Source organism: Salvelinus namaycush, chromosome 37 (assembly GCF_016432855.1).
Source record: "Salvelinus namaycush isolate Seneca chromosome 37, SaNama_1.0, whole genome shotgun sequence".
Classification (NCBI taxonomy): Eukaryota; Metazoa; Chordata; class Actinopteri; order Salmoniformes; family Salmonidae; genus Salvelinus; species Salvelinus namaycush.
Genome location: NC_052343.1, coordinates 23,585,951 through 23,600,806, shown reverse-complemented (window position 1 = coordinate 23,600,806; position 14,856 = coordinate 23,585,951). Strand labels below are relative to the sequence as shown.

At 45.2% G+C, this 14,856-nt stretch overlaps 1 protein-coding gene across 1 annotated transcript in view; it reads left to right on the top strand.

The window, feature by feature from the left end:
• LOC120031354 (suppressor of tumorigenicity 14 protein homolog) overlaps positions 1 to 13,949 on the top strand; it is a 34,286-nt gene extending 20,337 nt beyond the window's left edge. Inside the window, exons 4-19 of the mRNA XM_038977071.1 lie at positions 171 to 241; positions 498 to 667; positions 1,673 to 1,708; positions 2,304 to 2,535; positions 4,498 to 4,637; positions 4,761 to 4,864; positions 5,359 to 5,468; positions 5,629 to 5,759; positions 6,357 to 6,461; positions 6,809 to 6,916; positions 7,244 to 7,357; positions 7,758 to 7,877; positions 8,435 to 8,615; positions 10,117 to 10,385; positions 12,695 to 12,831; positions 12,994 to 13,949. Of these exons, the coding sequence (XP_038832999.1) occupies positions 171 to 241; positions 498 to 667; positions 1,673 to 1,708; positions 2,304 to 2,535; positions 4,498 to 4,637; positions 4,761 to 4,864; positions 5,359 to 5,468; positions 5,629 to 5,759; positions 6,357 to 6,461; positions 6,809 to 6,916; positions 7,244 to 7,357; positions 7,758 to 7,877; positions 8,435 to 8,615; positions 10,117 to 10,385; positions 12,695 to 12,831; positions 12,994 to 13,155 (2,190 nt within the window). The 3' untranslated portion in view covers positions 13,156 to 13,949. The remainder of the gene's footprint in view (positions 1 to 170; positions 242 to 497; positions 668 to 1,672; positions 1,709 to 2,303; positions 2,536 to 4,497; positions 4,638 to 4,760; positions 4,865 to 5,358; positions 5,469 to 5,628; positions 5,760 to 6,356; positions 6,462 to 6,808; positions 6,917 to 7,243; positions 7,358 to 7,757; positions 7,878 to 8,434; positions 8,616 to 10,116; positions 10,386 to 12,694; positions 12,832 to 12,993) is intronic.
• The last annotated feature ends 907 nt before the right edge of the window (positions 13,950 to 14,856 follow it).

The following is a 14,856-nucleotide window of genomic DNA, read 5'->3' as shown; positions in this document are numbered from 1 at the left end:
CAATACCTGGAGCACTCCCAACACCATGGTAACCTTGATCAATTAAACCTTATATGGAGGATTCAGCTGAACTCTGAGGTCACGGCTCCCTATCTTCGCCACGGTAACAGCAAATGGGTTGTCAGGTAACCTAGTGAAATCTAATTTTTATGTTTGTCTTTTTTCACCAGCTTAAGATCAACTACAAACAAGTTGAGTTCCTCTCCAAGTACTACACCACATCTGTGGTGACTGCCTTCAGGTAGGAGAGCATTCTGGGATGTGTAGTTTCTGCATGCTGGTAATGTACAGTTGGCCATAAAGCTAGTCATGTGATCACTTTTTTTATTACATAATATGAATCTTTGAAAATGCTTATTGGATAAGTGTAATTTGGAAAATGGAACGTCCATTGCAGCAACTCAAAACACCAGCTGTACCTGAGGAGAGGTTTGGTCAAACCTGCACTATAGAAACGTTGAAGTGCATGACTGAGTGATCCCTCTCTCTCTCTCCAGTGAGGGGGTGCTGGCCTACTATTGGACCCAGTTTGACATCCCGGCAGCGGACCTGGAGATGCTGCCAGAGTTCTCTGAGGAGCGGGTCCTGGAGGTACTGTGGAATGGCATCAGGGAGCAGGGCAAACGCTCCGGCCAGAGCCTCCGCATCAGCCAAGTCACTGCCTCACGTGAGTTAGTAGTTAGTACAACCCAGTCAAGACCAAACCAGGGGGTGTACTCTCTAGGGCAGGGGGTTTATCTTGGGGCTTAGGGTTTAAACTAAGCAAGCAGTGACCAACCCTCCTCCTGGAGAGTTACCCTGAGTCCTGCAAGCTTCCACTTCAACCCAGATCCAACACCTATCATTCTACTAATTGGCTGCTCACCAGGACCTTGATCAGCTGAATGAGGGGTAACAGAATTGGTCACCAGGACCTTGATCAGCTGAATGAGGGGTAACAGAGTTGGATCAAAAGCCTGCACACCCAGTAGCTCTCCAGAAGGATGGTTGGCCTCCCCTCAACTAAAGAGTCGTGTTTAATGAAGAGAAATGTATTGTCTGAAGCAAGCCCCCTCTCTGTCATCTTCCATAAGCATTCATATCTGATCTGATTTCTGCATTAATGGCTGTTCTATGCCAGCTAGATGTCTCTGACATGCCCTAATAAGATAACGTGGAGGTATAAGGGACGCCACTCTGTTTTCTATTGTATCAGTGATTGGACACTTTATGTAGTTTGGGTCTTCTAATTACATTACAGTAGTTGGCCCCTGGACTGCCCTCTAGCTCTGCCTGCCTGGCTCTAGCCATTTATCATTATTCTAGCTTCTGTCTACTTCACATTGCCAATAGGTCACCTTATATTACTTAGTGGTTTTGCTCTCTTTAAAAGGATTTCTGTTTATATGATTTGATGTGGCTGTCAGACAGAGATGTATCCCTGGGCTCCGCGGGGCGAGGGGACGTTAAACAACAGTCCAATATTATACGCCCATGCATCACTCTATCACTCTATCAGCTTCTCAGTTTTGGTAACACTTTCTTAACCCCCTTCCTCCCTCCTTAACTCTCATTTCCCCTTTCCCTCTCCTCCTTCATCTCTCCTTTTCTCTCTTCTCCCTCCCCCTCTTACTCCACCACTCTTCTGTCTCTCTCCCTCGCCCCCCTTCTCCTCCCCCCCCTTTCTCTCCAGGCACAGACCCCAGGATGGCCAGGAAACCCAGAGCCGGTGAGTAAACCCACTGTCTCCTGTTTCAATCACATTTCGCTGTAATTTTCCACCCGCTAGTTGTTCACCCCGCTGCTGCCAGTCTGTGAGAATGCCTGCCCCGCTTGATACATAATGCTGCTGCTGCTCCGTTCATGAAGAGAATGAGAGCCCTGGCTATATAGTACATGAGTGGCCTACTGAATAAAAATGGATGTTGGCCTATTTCACGCGTCTTTTTTTACCCTCTGTTGAGGCGTAATCCTCAAACGATTTTGCGCATGTTCCATTTAATTTCAGATGAGAGTTGATAGTTGACATTGCATCAACAGATGACACTGGATGATGAACAGTGTAGTAGACATGGTATAAGATGTGTACATTTCTCCACACCATGATATGACATTTTGATTGATGCCATACAACACAGCTCTAATCTTTTTTTCCCACTATGTTATCTCCCTTGGCATTTGCACTTTTGGGACTAGCGAGTCTAAGTTTTTCCTTAGCATGTGAGCTGACCAGGGAAAACCCACAGCCTTGTTGGGCTACTGTACCTGTATGTCTGTACATCTACTAATGTAATCTGTTATGCTGTTCATTTCCTGACCGTCAGATTACGAGTGTTTCTTCCGGTTGGAGGCTAACACCTTAGTTCAGAGCTTCCAGTCTCCAGGCTTCCCAGATCAGTACCCGGCCCAGTCCCGCTGCCAGTGGCAGATCAGAGCCCCGGAACAGAACGCCATCTCAGTCCGCTTCTCCCACTTCCACATAGAGGACGACTGCTCCGATGACTTTGTGTCCATCTACGACTCCCTCAGCCCGGATGAGTCCCAGGCCATCACTCAGTGAGTGCTCTCACAACCACTACTGTGATAACGATGATAGATAAATAATATGAATAATGCATAGATTTTTATTAGTGCATTTCATGGACCCAAAGACTCTAGTACAGGGATGGTGATGAGAGAGGCTGAATCAGGCCAGTGTCTGTCATAATGCCACTATTCTCCACAGCCCAAGGAAATCTGTGACAAACTCCATCTTAATATCAGCAGTGATACACAGACAAGTGAATTAAATTGTAAGATTGCAAATTTGTGTGAGACATATTGTCTTTGTTCAATCGGAGGTGGTTACCTGGTGTCTAGGCTAGGTGTAATTGATAGGTTGTTGTGCTGCGAGAATGCGGGTTTGTTTCCAATCGATAACGCTATGTTAACAAAGGAAGCAGAAAGTCAACTTCAAACTTGCTTTCTTTCAGCACAATAAATAATATATTCTTCATCCTACCAAGAAACATACTGAGTATACAAAACATTAGGAACACCTGCTCTTTTCATGACATAGAGGTGAAACCTATGATCACTTATTGATGTCACCTGTTAAATCTACTCCAATCAGTGTAGATGAAGGGAGGAGACAGGTTAATGATTTTTAAGCCAAGTGAAACATGGATTGTGTGTGTGTGAATGGACAAGACAAAAAATGTAAGTGCTTTTGAACGGGGTATTGTAGTTGGTGCCAGGCGCACCGGGTTTGACTGTGTCAAGAATTGCAACGCTGCTGGATTTTTCACATTCAACAGTTTCCTGTGTGTATCAAGAATGGGCCACCATCCAAAGAACATCCAGTCAACTTGACGCAACTGTGGGAAGCATTGTAGCCAACATGGCCCAACATCTAAGGGCAAAAGTGGGCGGTAAAACTCAATATTAGGAATGTGTTCATAATGTTTTGTACAGTCAGTGTATCCCACTTGTTTACAACCTTTTATTCATTTAGGGTCCAACCAAGACATGCATACTACCAGTACCAACATATGCTTACTTAATGAGGAAAGAAGGTAAAAGTGTGTCATGTAGTTTTCCAGGATTCCCAAGAGGGACCGGAACATCACTTTGTATTTGGCTAAGGTCCCCAGTGGGAATAGAAAAACATGGGCGAAAACGGTCGTTTTGAAGTGTAGCGAATGCTGTGGACTTCATTCCTGTCACATCATTGGTGATTTTAGTCACTTGTTGGGATCCTGGGGCATTTAGCCCAGCACGTCGTCTTTCATTGTTAACATTGGGGACCTTCAGTGAGATTGCGTTGGCTCAGAAGGACCTCTCTTTTCCAATCTACCAGGGGTGCCACCCAGCAGCCATGCTGCTGTGTGTAATTGTGGTTGGTTGTCTGTGGACTCTTTTTGCGTCTCTCTCTTTCTCTCTCTTCCCCCCCACTGTGGCAACCTGAGTGCAAATCAGTGGGGGCTACACTGCAGGCAATTTCAAGTTCCAAACCCTTCGCCAAACAAATGCGGGTAGCCAGGCGCTGCATAAGATTTTTATATTGCTGCTCAGCCTATCAGATTTATCCAAGGTGACACCAGGTTTGAGAGCCTTAATACAATAGTTTCTAATGGCATTACCCTGCTGCAGGTAGATGTAGTGCTGCTCTTGCAGCGTCATTCAAACTTCTGTGGCTCCGGCCGCCGGCCCACGCTGCAGAAACGTTTCGCTAAAATACCTGTTTGACTTTGAAATCCTGTGTGTGTCTGAGCGGGCAGGGCTATTCTTCTTCCCTTTAATAGTTGATTTAATGCTTTTTGATGTGTGGGTGCTCATCAGTTATTTAGACATTTCAAGTGTATTTAATGGGCTTATTTGGGTTTCTGATTCATGTGTTGTATTAAAAGTGTACTATGTCACTCTAACAACACATTGCACCACATTCTGTCACTGAATGAATTGAAGTCCCACACCTTGATCAGTGTTGCCCTGTCATTGGCTGACGTCTCCATTTCCTGTATGAATCTCCTCCTACAGCAAGTGTGGTCAGAGGCCTCCCAGCAATCCCCTGGAGGTGGTGTCGTCCAGTAACATCATGCTCATCAACCTTGTTACTGACAGCGCTGTCCAGAGGCCTGGCTTCAGTGCAGAGTACTCAATCATCCCCCTAACAACATGTAAGCTAACATCACACAGTCATCCCCTTACCAAGATGTACAACGACAATGCCAGTCAAACAGTCCATATTTCACTAAGTTAACATGATGAACACTCTAATGACCCAACTATTGCCATTTTAGCCAAAAGTTGTGGAGGAGTCCTGAGTGATGCTCAGGGGAACTTCAGCTCTCCCCATTACCCCAGCTTCTATCCCCCAGCCCTGGACTGCAAGTGGACCATCGAGGTTGGTGATCCTGCATCATAGCCCCTTCTGTTACCCCCTCTCTCTGCTACCTCTCTATTTACCCCCTCACTCTCTGGTCCCTCTCTCTAGTCCCCTCTTTCCTGCACCATCCATAGCTCTGTATGAGGGGAATGCTGAGGCTGCAGAATGTCAGCCAGGCTGTTCAGTACCTCTTCCATCTTCATCTGTCCTATTGCTGCAGCAGCAGCCTTTAAGGTTGTGGGTCTGGGGGGAGGATGTGGGCTAGGTGTTCTTCCACAGTTACTGTAGGTTAAGTTCCAATTCCCTACACCTCCCACTTGGTCCCGTTCCCCTTGTGGATTTCAAATCATTGAATTGGTGTAAGCAGGCTCGAGAGACTTCCCACCATATTTCCTGCACCATTTATTTAGAATCTATGAGGAGGAAGGAACAAGTGCATACCTCTAAGGAGCAGGGCGGAGTGGTGGCATTTTCCAACTCTTAAGACTCACATGAACACAACCCTGTCTCAGGTCCCTGCAGGGAAGCAGGTACGTGTCAAGTTCACCATGTTCCGTATGAAGGAGCCGAGAGTGGACGTCAGGGTGTGTCACAAAGACTACATAGAGGTCATGGGCACCAAGTAAGAATTGTCCTCTACTTACTGGAGCTCTATAGAACAGTATGACTTAATTGATTATCACAGGATAAAGGAAATGTGTTCTCTGCTTTAAACCATGACATCCCATTGACATACAATGTCAGTATTTCCACTCAAAGAAACGTTGTGTGCTTTGTGTTAGATACTGTGGGGAGATGTCTTCTCTGGCCCTTACCAGTACCACCAGCTCTCTGGTTGTGATGTTCCACTCTGACGAGTCCTTCACAGACAAAGGCTTCCAGGCTCAGTACAACGCATACGATCCTTCCAACCGTGAGTGGTTTCTCTCTGGTGTTATATATGACTCTGGATTGTATGAAACGTCCTATGAATGTGCAACCATTTTATGGTACTGTTTTCAAACCCCTCTTACTGTCCATGGCAACTGATATGGGAGTGGTGGTGCTATTCAAGTGAAAGTTGCTATATGACAGAGTAATTGTCACTATAACAACTGAACTAGTGCCCCAAACCAAGTGGCACACTGACTGACACTCAGCCAGAGACGGTTCAATGATGGAGGTTTACAGACTGCAGCTCTGACATCACAGGTCCACCAATCACCATGGGAGTGTGTTTATTGTCTGTTTTATCAGTCTGGAGTACTTCTAGTCTCCGTCTCAGTCCCCTCCACCCTCTGTGGTGCTTCTCTCTCAGAGTTTGGGCCATAATGGATTTCTAATTGCTTTGATCAATAGGGATGAGCAGATGGCAACAAGACGGATAGACCGGATATACACTGTGATTCCCTCACACTCCTTCTGTCACTCGCTCTCCATCTTTCTCTCTCCTCCCTCACTTTCATTCGCCTCCTCCCCCCCCGTCTCCCTCCTTCGTTCCTCATTCCCTCCGTTCTGTTACTGTGTGCAGCTTGCCCCAACCAGTTTGCCTGTGGCTCTGGGTTCTGTATCAAGAAGGAGCTGCATTGTGATGGCTGGAACGACTGTGGGGACATGAGTGATGAAATGAACTGCAGTAAGTAGACTCTGGCCTCGCTTGGCCTCACCTCTACCTCACTTCCCTCAACCCTCCCTCCCTCACTCCCCTTCTTCCCTCAACCCTCCCTCCCTCCCCTTCTTCCCTCCCTCCCTCACTGCACCTCAACCCTCCCTTCCTCACTTTCCCTCAACCCTCCCTCACTGCACCTCAATCCTCCCTCCCTTCCTCACTGCACCTCAACCCTCTCTCTTCCCCTCACTCCCCCTCACCCCTCCCCTTACCCCCCTTCACATACTTCCCACTCCCCTCACATTCATGTGTGTGTGCATGTCTGTGTAATAGAAGCCTCTGACACACTAGACATTTCCTCTTGCTATTTTCAGAATGTGAAAAGGACCAGTTTGCCTGTGACAACGGGATGTGCAAGCCCAAGTACTGGGTGTGCGACCGTGTCAATGACTGCGGTGACGAGAGTGATGAGAAGCACTGCAGTGAGTAGCCTCCTAGTCGGCCAGACCCCCTCTATCTATGTAATGCCAGTCTGCAGGCTATACGGCCCGCTAATGCCATGCTAATTGTGCTAACATTAAAGGCGCTAATCGATGGACACTGGCTCCTAGCTCAGCTGTGTGTGGTCATTACTTTGTCAGTAATGTGGCTTGTTGGAAGCCTTGCCCAATTTGCTCAGCCTCTGTCAAGACTCTTAAACATGTATAATGCATTCAGCCTTTCAAAGCACAGAGCAGGGGAGAGATGGAGGGAGAACAAGAGTCCAGTCTGGCCACATCAGTAAATCTCTTTCCCTTCCTCCCCCCCAGGCTGTGCTAAGAATGAGTGGAGGTGTGGTGACGGGACCTGTTTGCCTCAGGATGTGGTGTGTGACACTAAGACGGACTGTGTGGACGGGAGTGACGAGTCTTCCTGTACCGTCTGTAAGTCAACACACACCAGACTCACTCATTACATGACAGAACACACCTCTCTGTTGACATACATTAGCTATGTTTATGCTACTGCACACACTTCTCCTTACATGAAAACCCTGTCACTCCTTTTCAATCTCAGTTTTGTGGATAAAGTGGGATGTTAGACTAGACCGTCTCAATCAATACAGCCAATCAATGTAAACCACAGCACCATCACTGTGTATGGTGCACTGCATTCTAATGCCTAACTGATTGGAGTGTCTTTTTCATCAAACCTGGCCTAACACTGAAATAGGTTTATGAAAAATTTGGATTTAAAAAAAAAATCAGAAATGTGTTTTCTTATGATCTCTTGATGGGTTTTGACTTTAAAAAAAAGTTTTTCTCCACCTCTCTCTCTGTGCAGCTCCTGGTATCTGCTCTGACTTCAGCTTTAAGTGTAAGAACGAGGCGTGTGTGAACAAGGTGAACGCTGAGTGTGACCGGGTCAAAGACTGCACCGACGAATCAGACGAGGAGGGCTGCGGTAAGACAAGACAACCCAGCAGCAAGCTCTTTCATTCCTCCTCTCATTTACGTCTTCACTCGCTTCCTATTCTCTGGGCATCTCTCTCTGTCTTTGTAAAAACATCCATGAGTTAGCATGTAGTTTTAGAACTCCTGTTTGATGCAAAAACCTCTATTAGCACATGAAACCAGTTGTAAACTCATCATTGTCACTCCTAACAGTGAGCTACAGGACAGCAGAGTAGTGGGGCTGGGATAACGTATGACTGGCTGCTTGTCTACAGAACACCAAACAAGCCGGAGGGCCGCCATCCAGCACTTTTTTATTTATTTGATTCTTTGGAGAACTATTGACGTCTGTGTGAATATTTTTGTGTTTTTCCTTTCCTACAAGCCTCGGGGCCTGGCAGTGTTTTTTTTGATAAGCTAATATATCGGTACCTTATTATAATTCCAATGAGCCGCGCGGTTTAGCTCCAAGGCTACGGTGTCAAGTTGAAGTTATTTTCTCCTTCTTTTCTCTCTGTTCATTAATGTTCGTCTTCCTCTCCTCCATTCCGCCATACTTCCCAACAGACTGTGGCGTCCGGCCATACAAGCTTAACCGTATTGTGGGCGGGGAGAATGCGCAGCTGGGGGAGTGGCCCTGGCAGGTGAGCCTGCACTTCCAGACCCGTGGGCATGTGTGTGGCGCGTCAATCATCTCCAACCGCTGGCTCCTGTCTGCCGCTCACTGCTTCAAGACCATCAGCCCTGAGTGAGGTCCACATACACAACACTGCACAACACTGCTCCCTGCTCCTCCTTTCTCCCTTCTCTGTTCCTCCTGCGTCTCTGCAGATTGTCCTTCCTATTGTTTCAAATGTCCTCCCTTCATCCCTCCCTCTGCCTCGCTTTTGTTCTCTATGCCTCTTTTTTTGGGTCTGTCTATCCCATCATGCCTGTGGGTAGTTTATGGCTTCTCTTCTCTACTGAAGCTTCTCTCCTTGACTTCTTCTTTCAAGATCTCCAGCCCTGCATGTGTACATGGCACCCCTCACACCTCTTCTGGTTTCTGATTCAGACAGATTGTCCCATCTCTGCTTCTGAAGCCTCCACCTCCCTCTACTCTGCTTTCAAACATCTTTTTTTGTCCTTCTTTCCCACGCCCGGGGGTAGTTTATGGCCACTCTGCTGTCTTTCATCTACTTCACTGAGTTAACGTAGTTTGTTGGTGCCCCATTCTCGTTATTATTATTATTATTATTATTCATTATTCCAGAGGACATCGTTTTAGGGAACCTGTTCGTTCATTTAATACTAAGGGCTCTTCAATCTGTAAAGCTGAAGAGTTCCAGGTTCCACAATAGAAATGTAAAGGTATTGAGCCAACATGTGCAGCGTTTACCATGAATGCGTTCTCCACTAAAGTGGGAACATTGAAATGTAAAGGCAATCACGCTGTAAAGCTGAATTTCCTCGATGCGGATTGAACAGAGCCCTAAGAGACGTGAGTATGATGGGTAAACGGTGCTTTACACAACACAGGAGAGTTTTGATCCACAGCACAAGGACTGAGAAATTACCCCCTGATTATACTGTTTAGAGAGATGCTTCAGGGCCACATTTGCATCAAAGCAGCTCTATAGTGTATATACTAATGTGTGTAATTATCTGGGCTCCCAGTAGGTGGAGCACTAGCCCTGCACTAGAATGTGATCCAGCACCGCTGTGTTGGGATGGATGTGGTCTTTTCCATTTAGAGCCAGCCACTGTAGGAGATGATGTAGCTGTGCACTGCAGTGGTTTCATGAACAGTACAGAGATTTACAGAGCTCTGCTGCTAGCATTGGTTCCCCTCACAATCACACAGTCAGCTTGGAAGAGAAACGGCTTCCTTTCTGTTTACAGACAACATTCTCTTATTCTGTGGAGAAGCTCTATAGGAGTAGCTCAAGCCCATATCCTATAGCAGCAGTAGGCAATCTTAGACTCAATATTACACGGCTGATTCAATCAATTGAGTCTTTATTAAAGACTAATTAGTTCCTTATTTGAATCAGGTGTGTTCCTGCTTTGGCCAGAGCAAAAGCCTGCCACCACACTGGCCCCTTTCAGATAAGACTGCCAGCCCTTGGCCCTGTAGGCTGGTTAACATACCCACAATCAATTATATCTACTCCTGTACTTTGTAAAAAAACACTTTCAAGTGAAATTTCAAAGGCAGAGAGGTCAGCAGAATAACTGAATAATGGTGCCCTCCTCATCTCCTCCTCTAGAAACCACGTGGCCTCCAACTGGCAGACGTACAGTGGCATGCAGGACCAGTATAAGCAGGATACTGTTCAGAGAAGCTTGGTGAAGACCATTATCACCCACCCAGACTACAACCAGATGACTTATGACTACGACATCGCCCTGCTGGAGCTGAGCCAGCCGCTGGAGTTCACCAACACCATCCACCCCATCTGCCTACCCGCACGCTCCCACCTCTTCCCTGCTGGCATGGCCTGTTGGGTTACAGGCTGGGGCACGCTCCGCGAAGGAGGTGGGTGGTCATATAGTTACACTATTGTTTTATAGACCTAGGTCATATACAATACATATGTTGAATCATTTCAAATGCTAATGTTGCAATTGATTTAGTGCATGGGGTCAAAGTTAACATACATTTACTTCTATTTTATGCTACAGAACTGGGTCATACTAGGGAATCCCATTTGAAATGTTTTTCCTGTTCGAGTACAAAAATCATTATTTTTTGTACTGGAGTACTCAAATAAAATAAAGTATATTAGAATACACTACAGAAAAATATGTGCGCATTTATCTATATGCCAACAGCTTGCAAAAATGCCTAATTTATCATAACCTTTACAGATAACATGTTCTAATTGCTAAATTGCCCCATATTTCCTACTATATTCAGTGAATAAAAAAACAAGTGCCATTTGAGAATCATTCATTGAAACCATCATGAGCTGCTCGGTTTTGGCGGGGTCACTCCCAGCTTCGCCTAGCAGTGGCACAATGTAAAAGATAAATCAAGTGCATAAGGAAATAATCTTACTGCGTTTTCTAAATGCAGATCTAAAATGATTCTTATAGTCTGATGCCGAGCAGAAATTACTATGTGCTTCAGTTGCGCTTCTTCACTCTGAGAATTCACCAACTGGCATTCTATCAGCAGACAGCACTCTGACTGATTTGTAGCTACTTTTCTCTGGTAAAATGCAAGATTTAACTTCAAACAAAACATTAGATTAAGAAATGTAGCTGGCTAAACACTAGAAATATGATGGCAATGCATTGTTTTTGCAAAAAAAAGATCTTGCCCATTTAATTGTGTGGCTGCTGGCCAAATAGCGTTGCACTTCGGTTGTCATCTGATGAAAATTAAGCTATTTCCTGATGAATGTGTTTCACAAATGTATTTTCTGTGAAGGATTTAGTTGCACAACCCTGATCACTCTATTGAAGAAAAAAAAACACTTGACTTTCAACATAAAACACATGTGAAAGGGTTTAAACTCAGCCCAGGTAGTCTACATCTGTGCGCACTCAAGCAATACTGACAAGACGAAGAAATCAGAACTGTTGATATAAAACTGGTAAATATAATTAAATAAACCACCACTTCATTATCACTGTGTAGTTTGTGAGCTCTCCAAACAATGTCTCCACTACAAGAATGAGAATAGTATGTCATATTAATACATTGAATTAACAGAAATGACCGTAACCAAACATTCTAGATTAATTGGGAAATGGCAATGATTAATGGTAGCCTACATTTACTGCTGGTGATACTTTGACGATATAGCGGGGAATTCATAAACTTTGACAAACAATTCACCCCATGAAAACAATGATTGAGCACGAATTGGCGGGAGAGTGTACATGGGAGATGCACTCTACCGCCATTCTCTGGTTAAAGATCGATTTTTGACATCCGTTCGATTACTCATGCCCATCCCTAGGTCATACATTTTGAATGTGCATGTTGAATACTTTCAAGATAGTTGAGCTGTGCTGGATTTGGTATGAAGGGTCATTTAGACCAGCACTACTGTTCTGAGATGGCAGACTTGGGTCAAATACTGTGCATTAGGTCAAGTATTTCCATATGCTCGAGCTGCACTTGATTTCATTTGATAGGAATGGAGCGAAGAGACAGTGGAATAGTCCAAGAAAGTGCCGAATCAGCGCACCTCACATACTAATCGTTTGGCATAGTATTTGACTCAGTCAGGTGTGTTATACAACTCCTCTATGATTATATACATCTCTTTCATCCTGGCATGCTTCTCGTCCCTCATCTTGACATTCCTCGTGCTCTCTTTCTCTCCCTCTCTTCATCCCTCTCATGTCTCTCCTCATCTGTCTCCCATCATGGCGTCTTTCCCTTCATCGCTATGGCATCCTTCTCTTCCCTTCATCCCTCTCTCCTCCTGACGTCCCTCTTCCCTCACATCCTCCCCATTCATTCTCAACCCTCACCTCTCCCGTTCATGACATCCCTCTTTCTCTTCATCTCTCATGACGTCCCTGTCTTCTGTCACCCCGTTCCCAATGCTTCTCCCTCATCTTCCATCCTGATATTTTCCTCATCTCTCATGTCATTCCTCTTGTTCCCTACAGCTTTTTTTCTGTCATCCCTCTCTTCCATTAAACCTTCCTCCACATCCATATTTCATACCAGACCTTCTCCCTCGTTCTGCCTCTTTCTCTTGAGGGATCTCCTGTCCATTAGCCAACACAAAGCCAACTCATTAGCACCTGGGTTGTAGCTAGTGGACATGAATGTTGTCTCCTGCTAGTTATAACCACGTGTCCTCTGTTTCTCGTGGCGGTCAGGTGCCATAGCACGGCTGCTGCAGAAGGCGGAGGTGAAGATCATTAACGACACGGTGTGTAACGTGGTCACCGAGGGTCAGGTCACATCCAGGATGCTTTGCTCCGGCTTCCTGTCCGGAGGAGTCGACGCCTGTCAGGTGGGAGGGATACGCACGGCAGGCTACATTATCACCACACACACACACACAATACAAACACATGCAATTATAAACAGAAACATGTGGCATACACCTGCAACTTAAAACACACTTAAACAAATGTCCTTTGTGCCGAATGTAATGTCTCTGTCCTCTGTTTAGGGAGACTCGGGGGGTCCCCTGGTGTGCTTCGAAGAAAGTGGGATGTGGTTCCAGGCAGGCATCGTGAGCTGGGGCGAGGGCTGCGCTCGTCGGAACAAGCCCGGCGTCTACTCGCGCGTCACCAAGCTGAGAGATTGGATCCGCAAGAACACAGGGCTTTGATGATGAGGGGACATGGGGAAGGGGGGGGGGGGCAGAGGGTAGACAGTTTGAGGGTCTGACAGGACAAGACAAAAAATAAGGAATATGGAACATTGCGTCTGATTGAGGACGAGTCCCCCCATGATGACCAGAGCTATCCATCCATCTAGCCAGCCTCAACCAGCCTCCAACACCCACTGAGGGCCTGCATGGGGCTAGCTACTGCTCAGACGAATGATTTCAAATGGGTTTGGGATTAGGTTTTTTAATGTTTTTATGCTGTACTGATGCAACCCTGGTTCTCAAAGGCTCCGAGAAGCAGCAAGACTCCTGCACCTCCATCAATCATGTCATGTTCCACTGGTTTGATTAATATTCTCCCAGTGTAAATAATGGAAGATGTATATTTTGAGGACACACTTTGTTTTTGGTGGTATTTGCCAAGTCTCCCCCATTGCTATGATGTGAGATCACATCTTCTGTTGGGCAGACCGACATGCCAAATGAACTGAGGGAATCAGAAATAGAATAGATATAAAAGAAAGATATATTTTAGAGTATAGTTTTTTTACAATGTATTTCTTTACCAGCTGTTTTCACCTGCCAATTTTCACTTAAAGTGCCTTGACAAGAACATGGAATGTTTTATAAGTGAGTGTGATATTATTAATGCAGAGATGCATGGAATCTTGAGTTCTAACAAAGATTGTCTATTGCAGTGCCTTCAGAATCAATTCATACCCCTTGATTTATTTCACATTTTGTTACAGCCTGAATTACAAATTGATTAAATATAAACAAAAATCACCCATCTACACACAATACCCCATAATGACAAAGTGAAAACCTATTTTTAGAAATGTTTGTACAGAAATATCTAATTTACATATGTATTCACACCCCTGAGTAAATTCATGTTATAATCACCTTCGGCAGAGATTACATCTGCGAGTCTTTCTTGGTAAGTCCCTATGAGTTTTCCATACCTGGATTGTACAATATTTGCACAATATTCTTTTCAAAATTCTTCAAGCTCTGTCAAGTTGGTTGTTGATCATTACTAGACAACCATTTTCAAGTCTTGCCATAGGTTTTCAAGCTAATTTTAATTTGAAACTGTCACTAAGCCACTTAGGAATATTCAATGTCGTCTTGGTAAGCAACTCCAGTGTATATTTGGCCTTGTGTTTTAGGTTATTGTCCTGCTGAAAGGTGAATTTGTCTCCCAGTGTCTGTTGGAAAGCAGACTAAAGCAGGTTTTCCTCTAGGATTTTGATTGTGCTTAGCTCTATTCCATTTTGTTTCTCCCCCCCCCAGAAAAACTCCCTAGCCAATGACGAGTGTAACCAATGTGAAATGGCTAGCTTGTTAGCAGGGTGCTCACTAATAGCGTTTCAATCAGTGACGTCACTCGCTCTGAGACCTTGAAGTAGTTGTTCCACTTGCTTTGCAAGGGCTGCGGCTTTTGTGGAGTGATGGTTAACGATGCTTCGAGGGTGGCTGTTGTCAATGTGTGCAGAGGGTCCCTGGTTCGAGCCCAGGTAGGGGCGAGGAGAGGGATGGAAGCTAAACTGTTACACGAGCATACCCATAACATGATGCAGTCACCACGATGCTTGAAAATATGAAGTGTTACCCAGTGTTGGATTTGTCCCAAACATAACTCTTTGTATTCAGGATATACATTTCATTTCTTTGCCATTTTTTTTGAAGTTTTACATT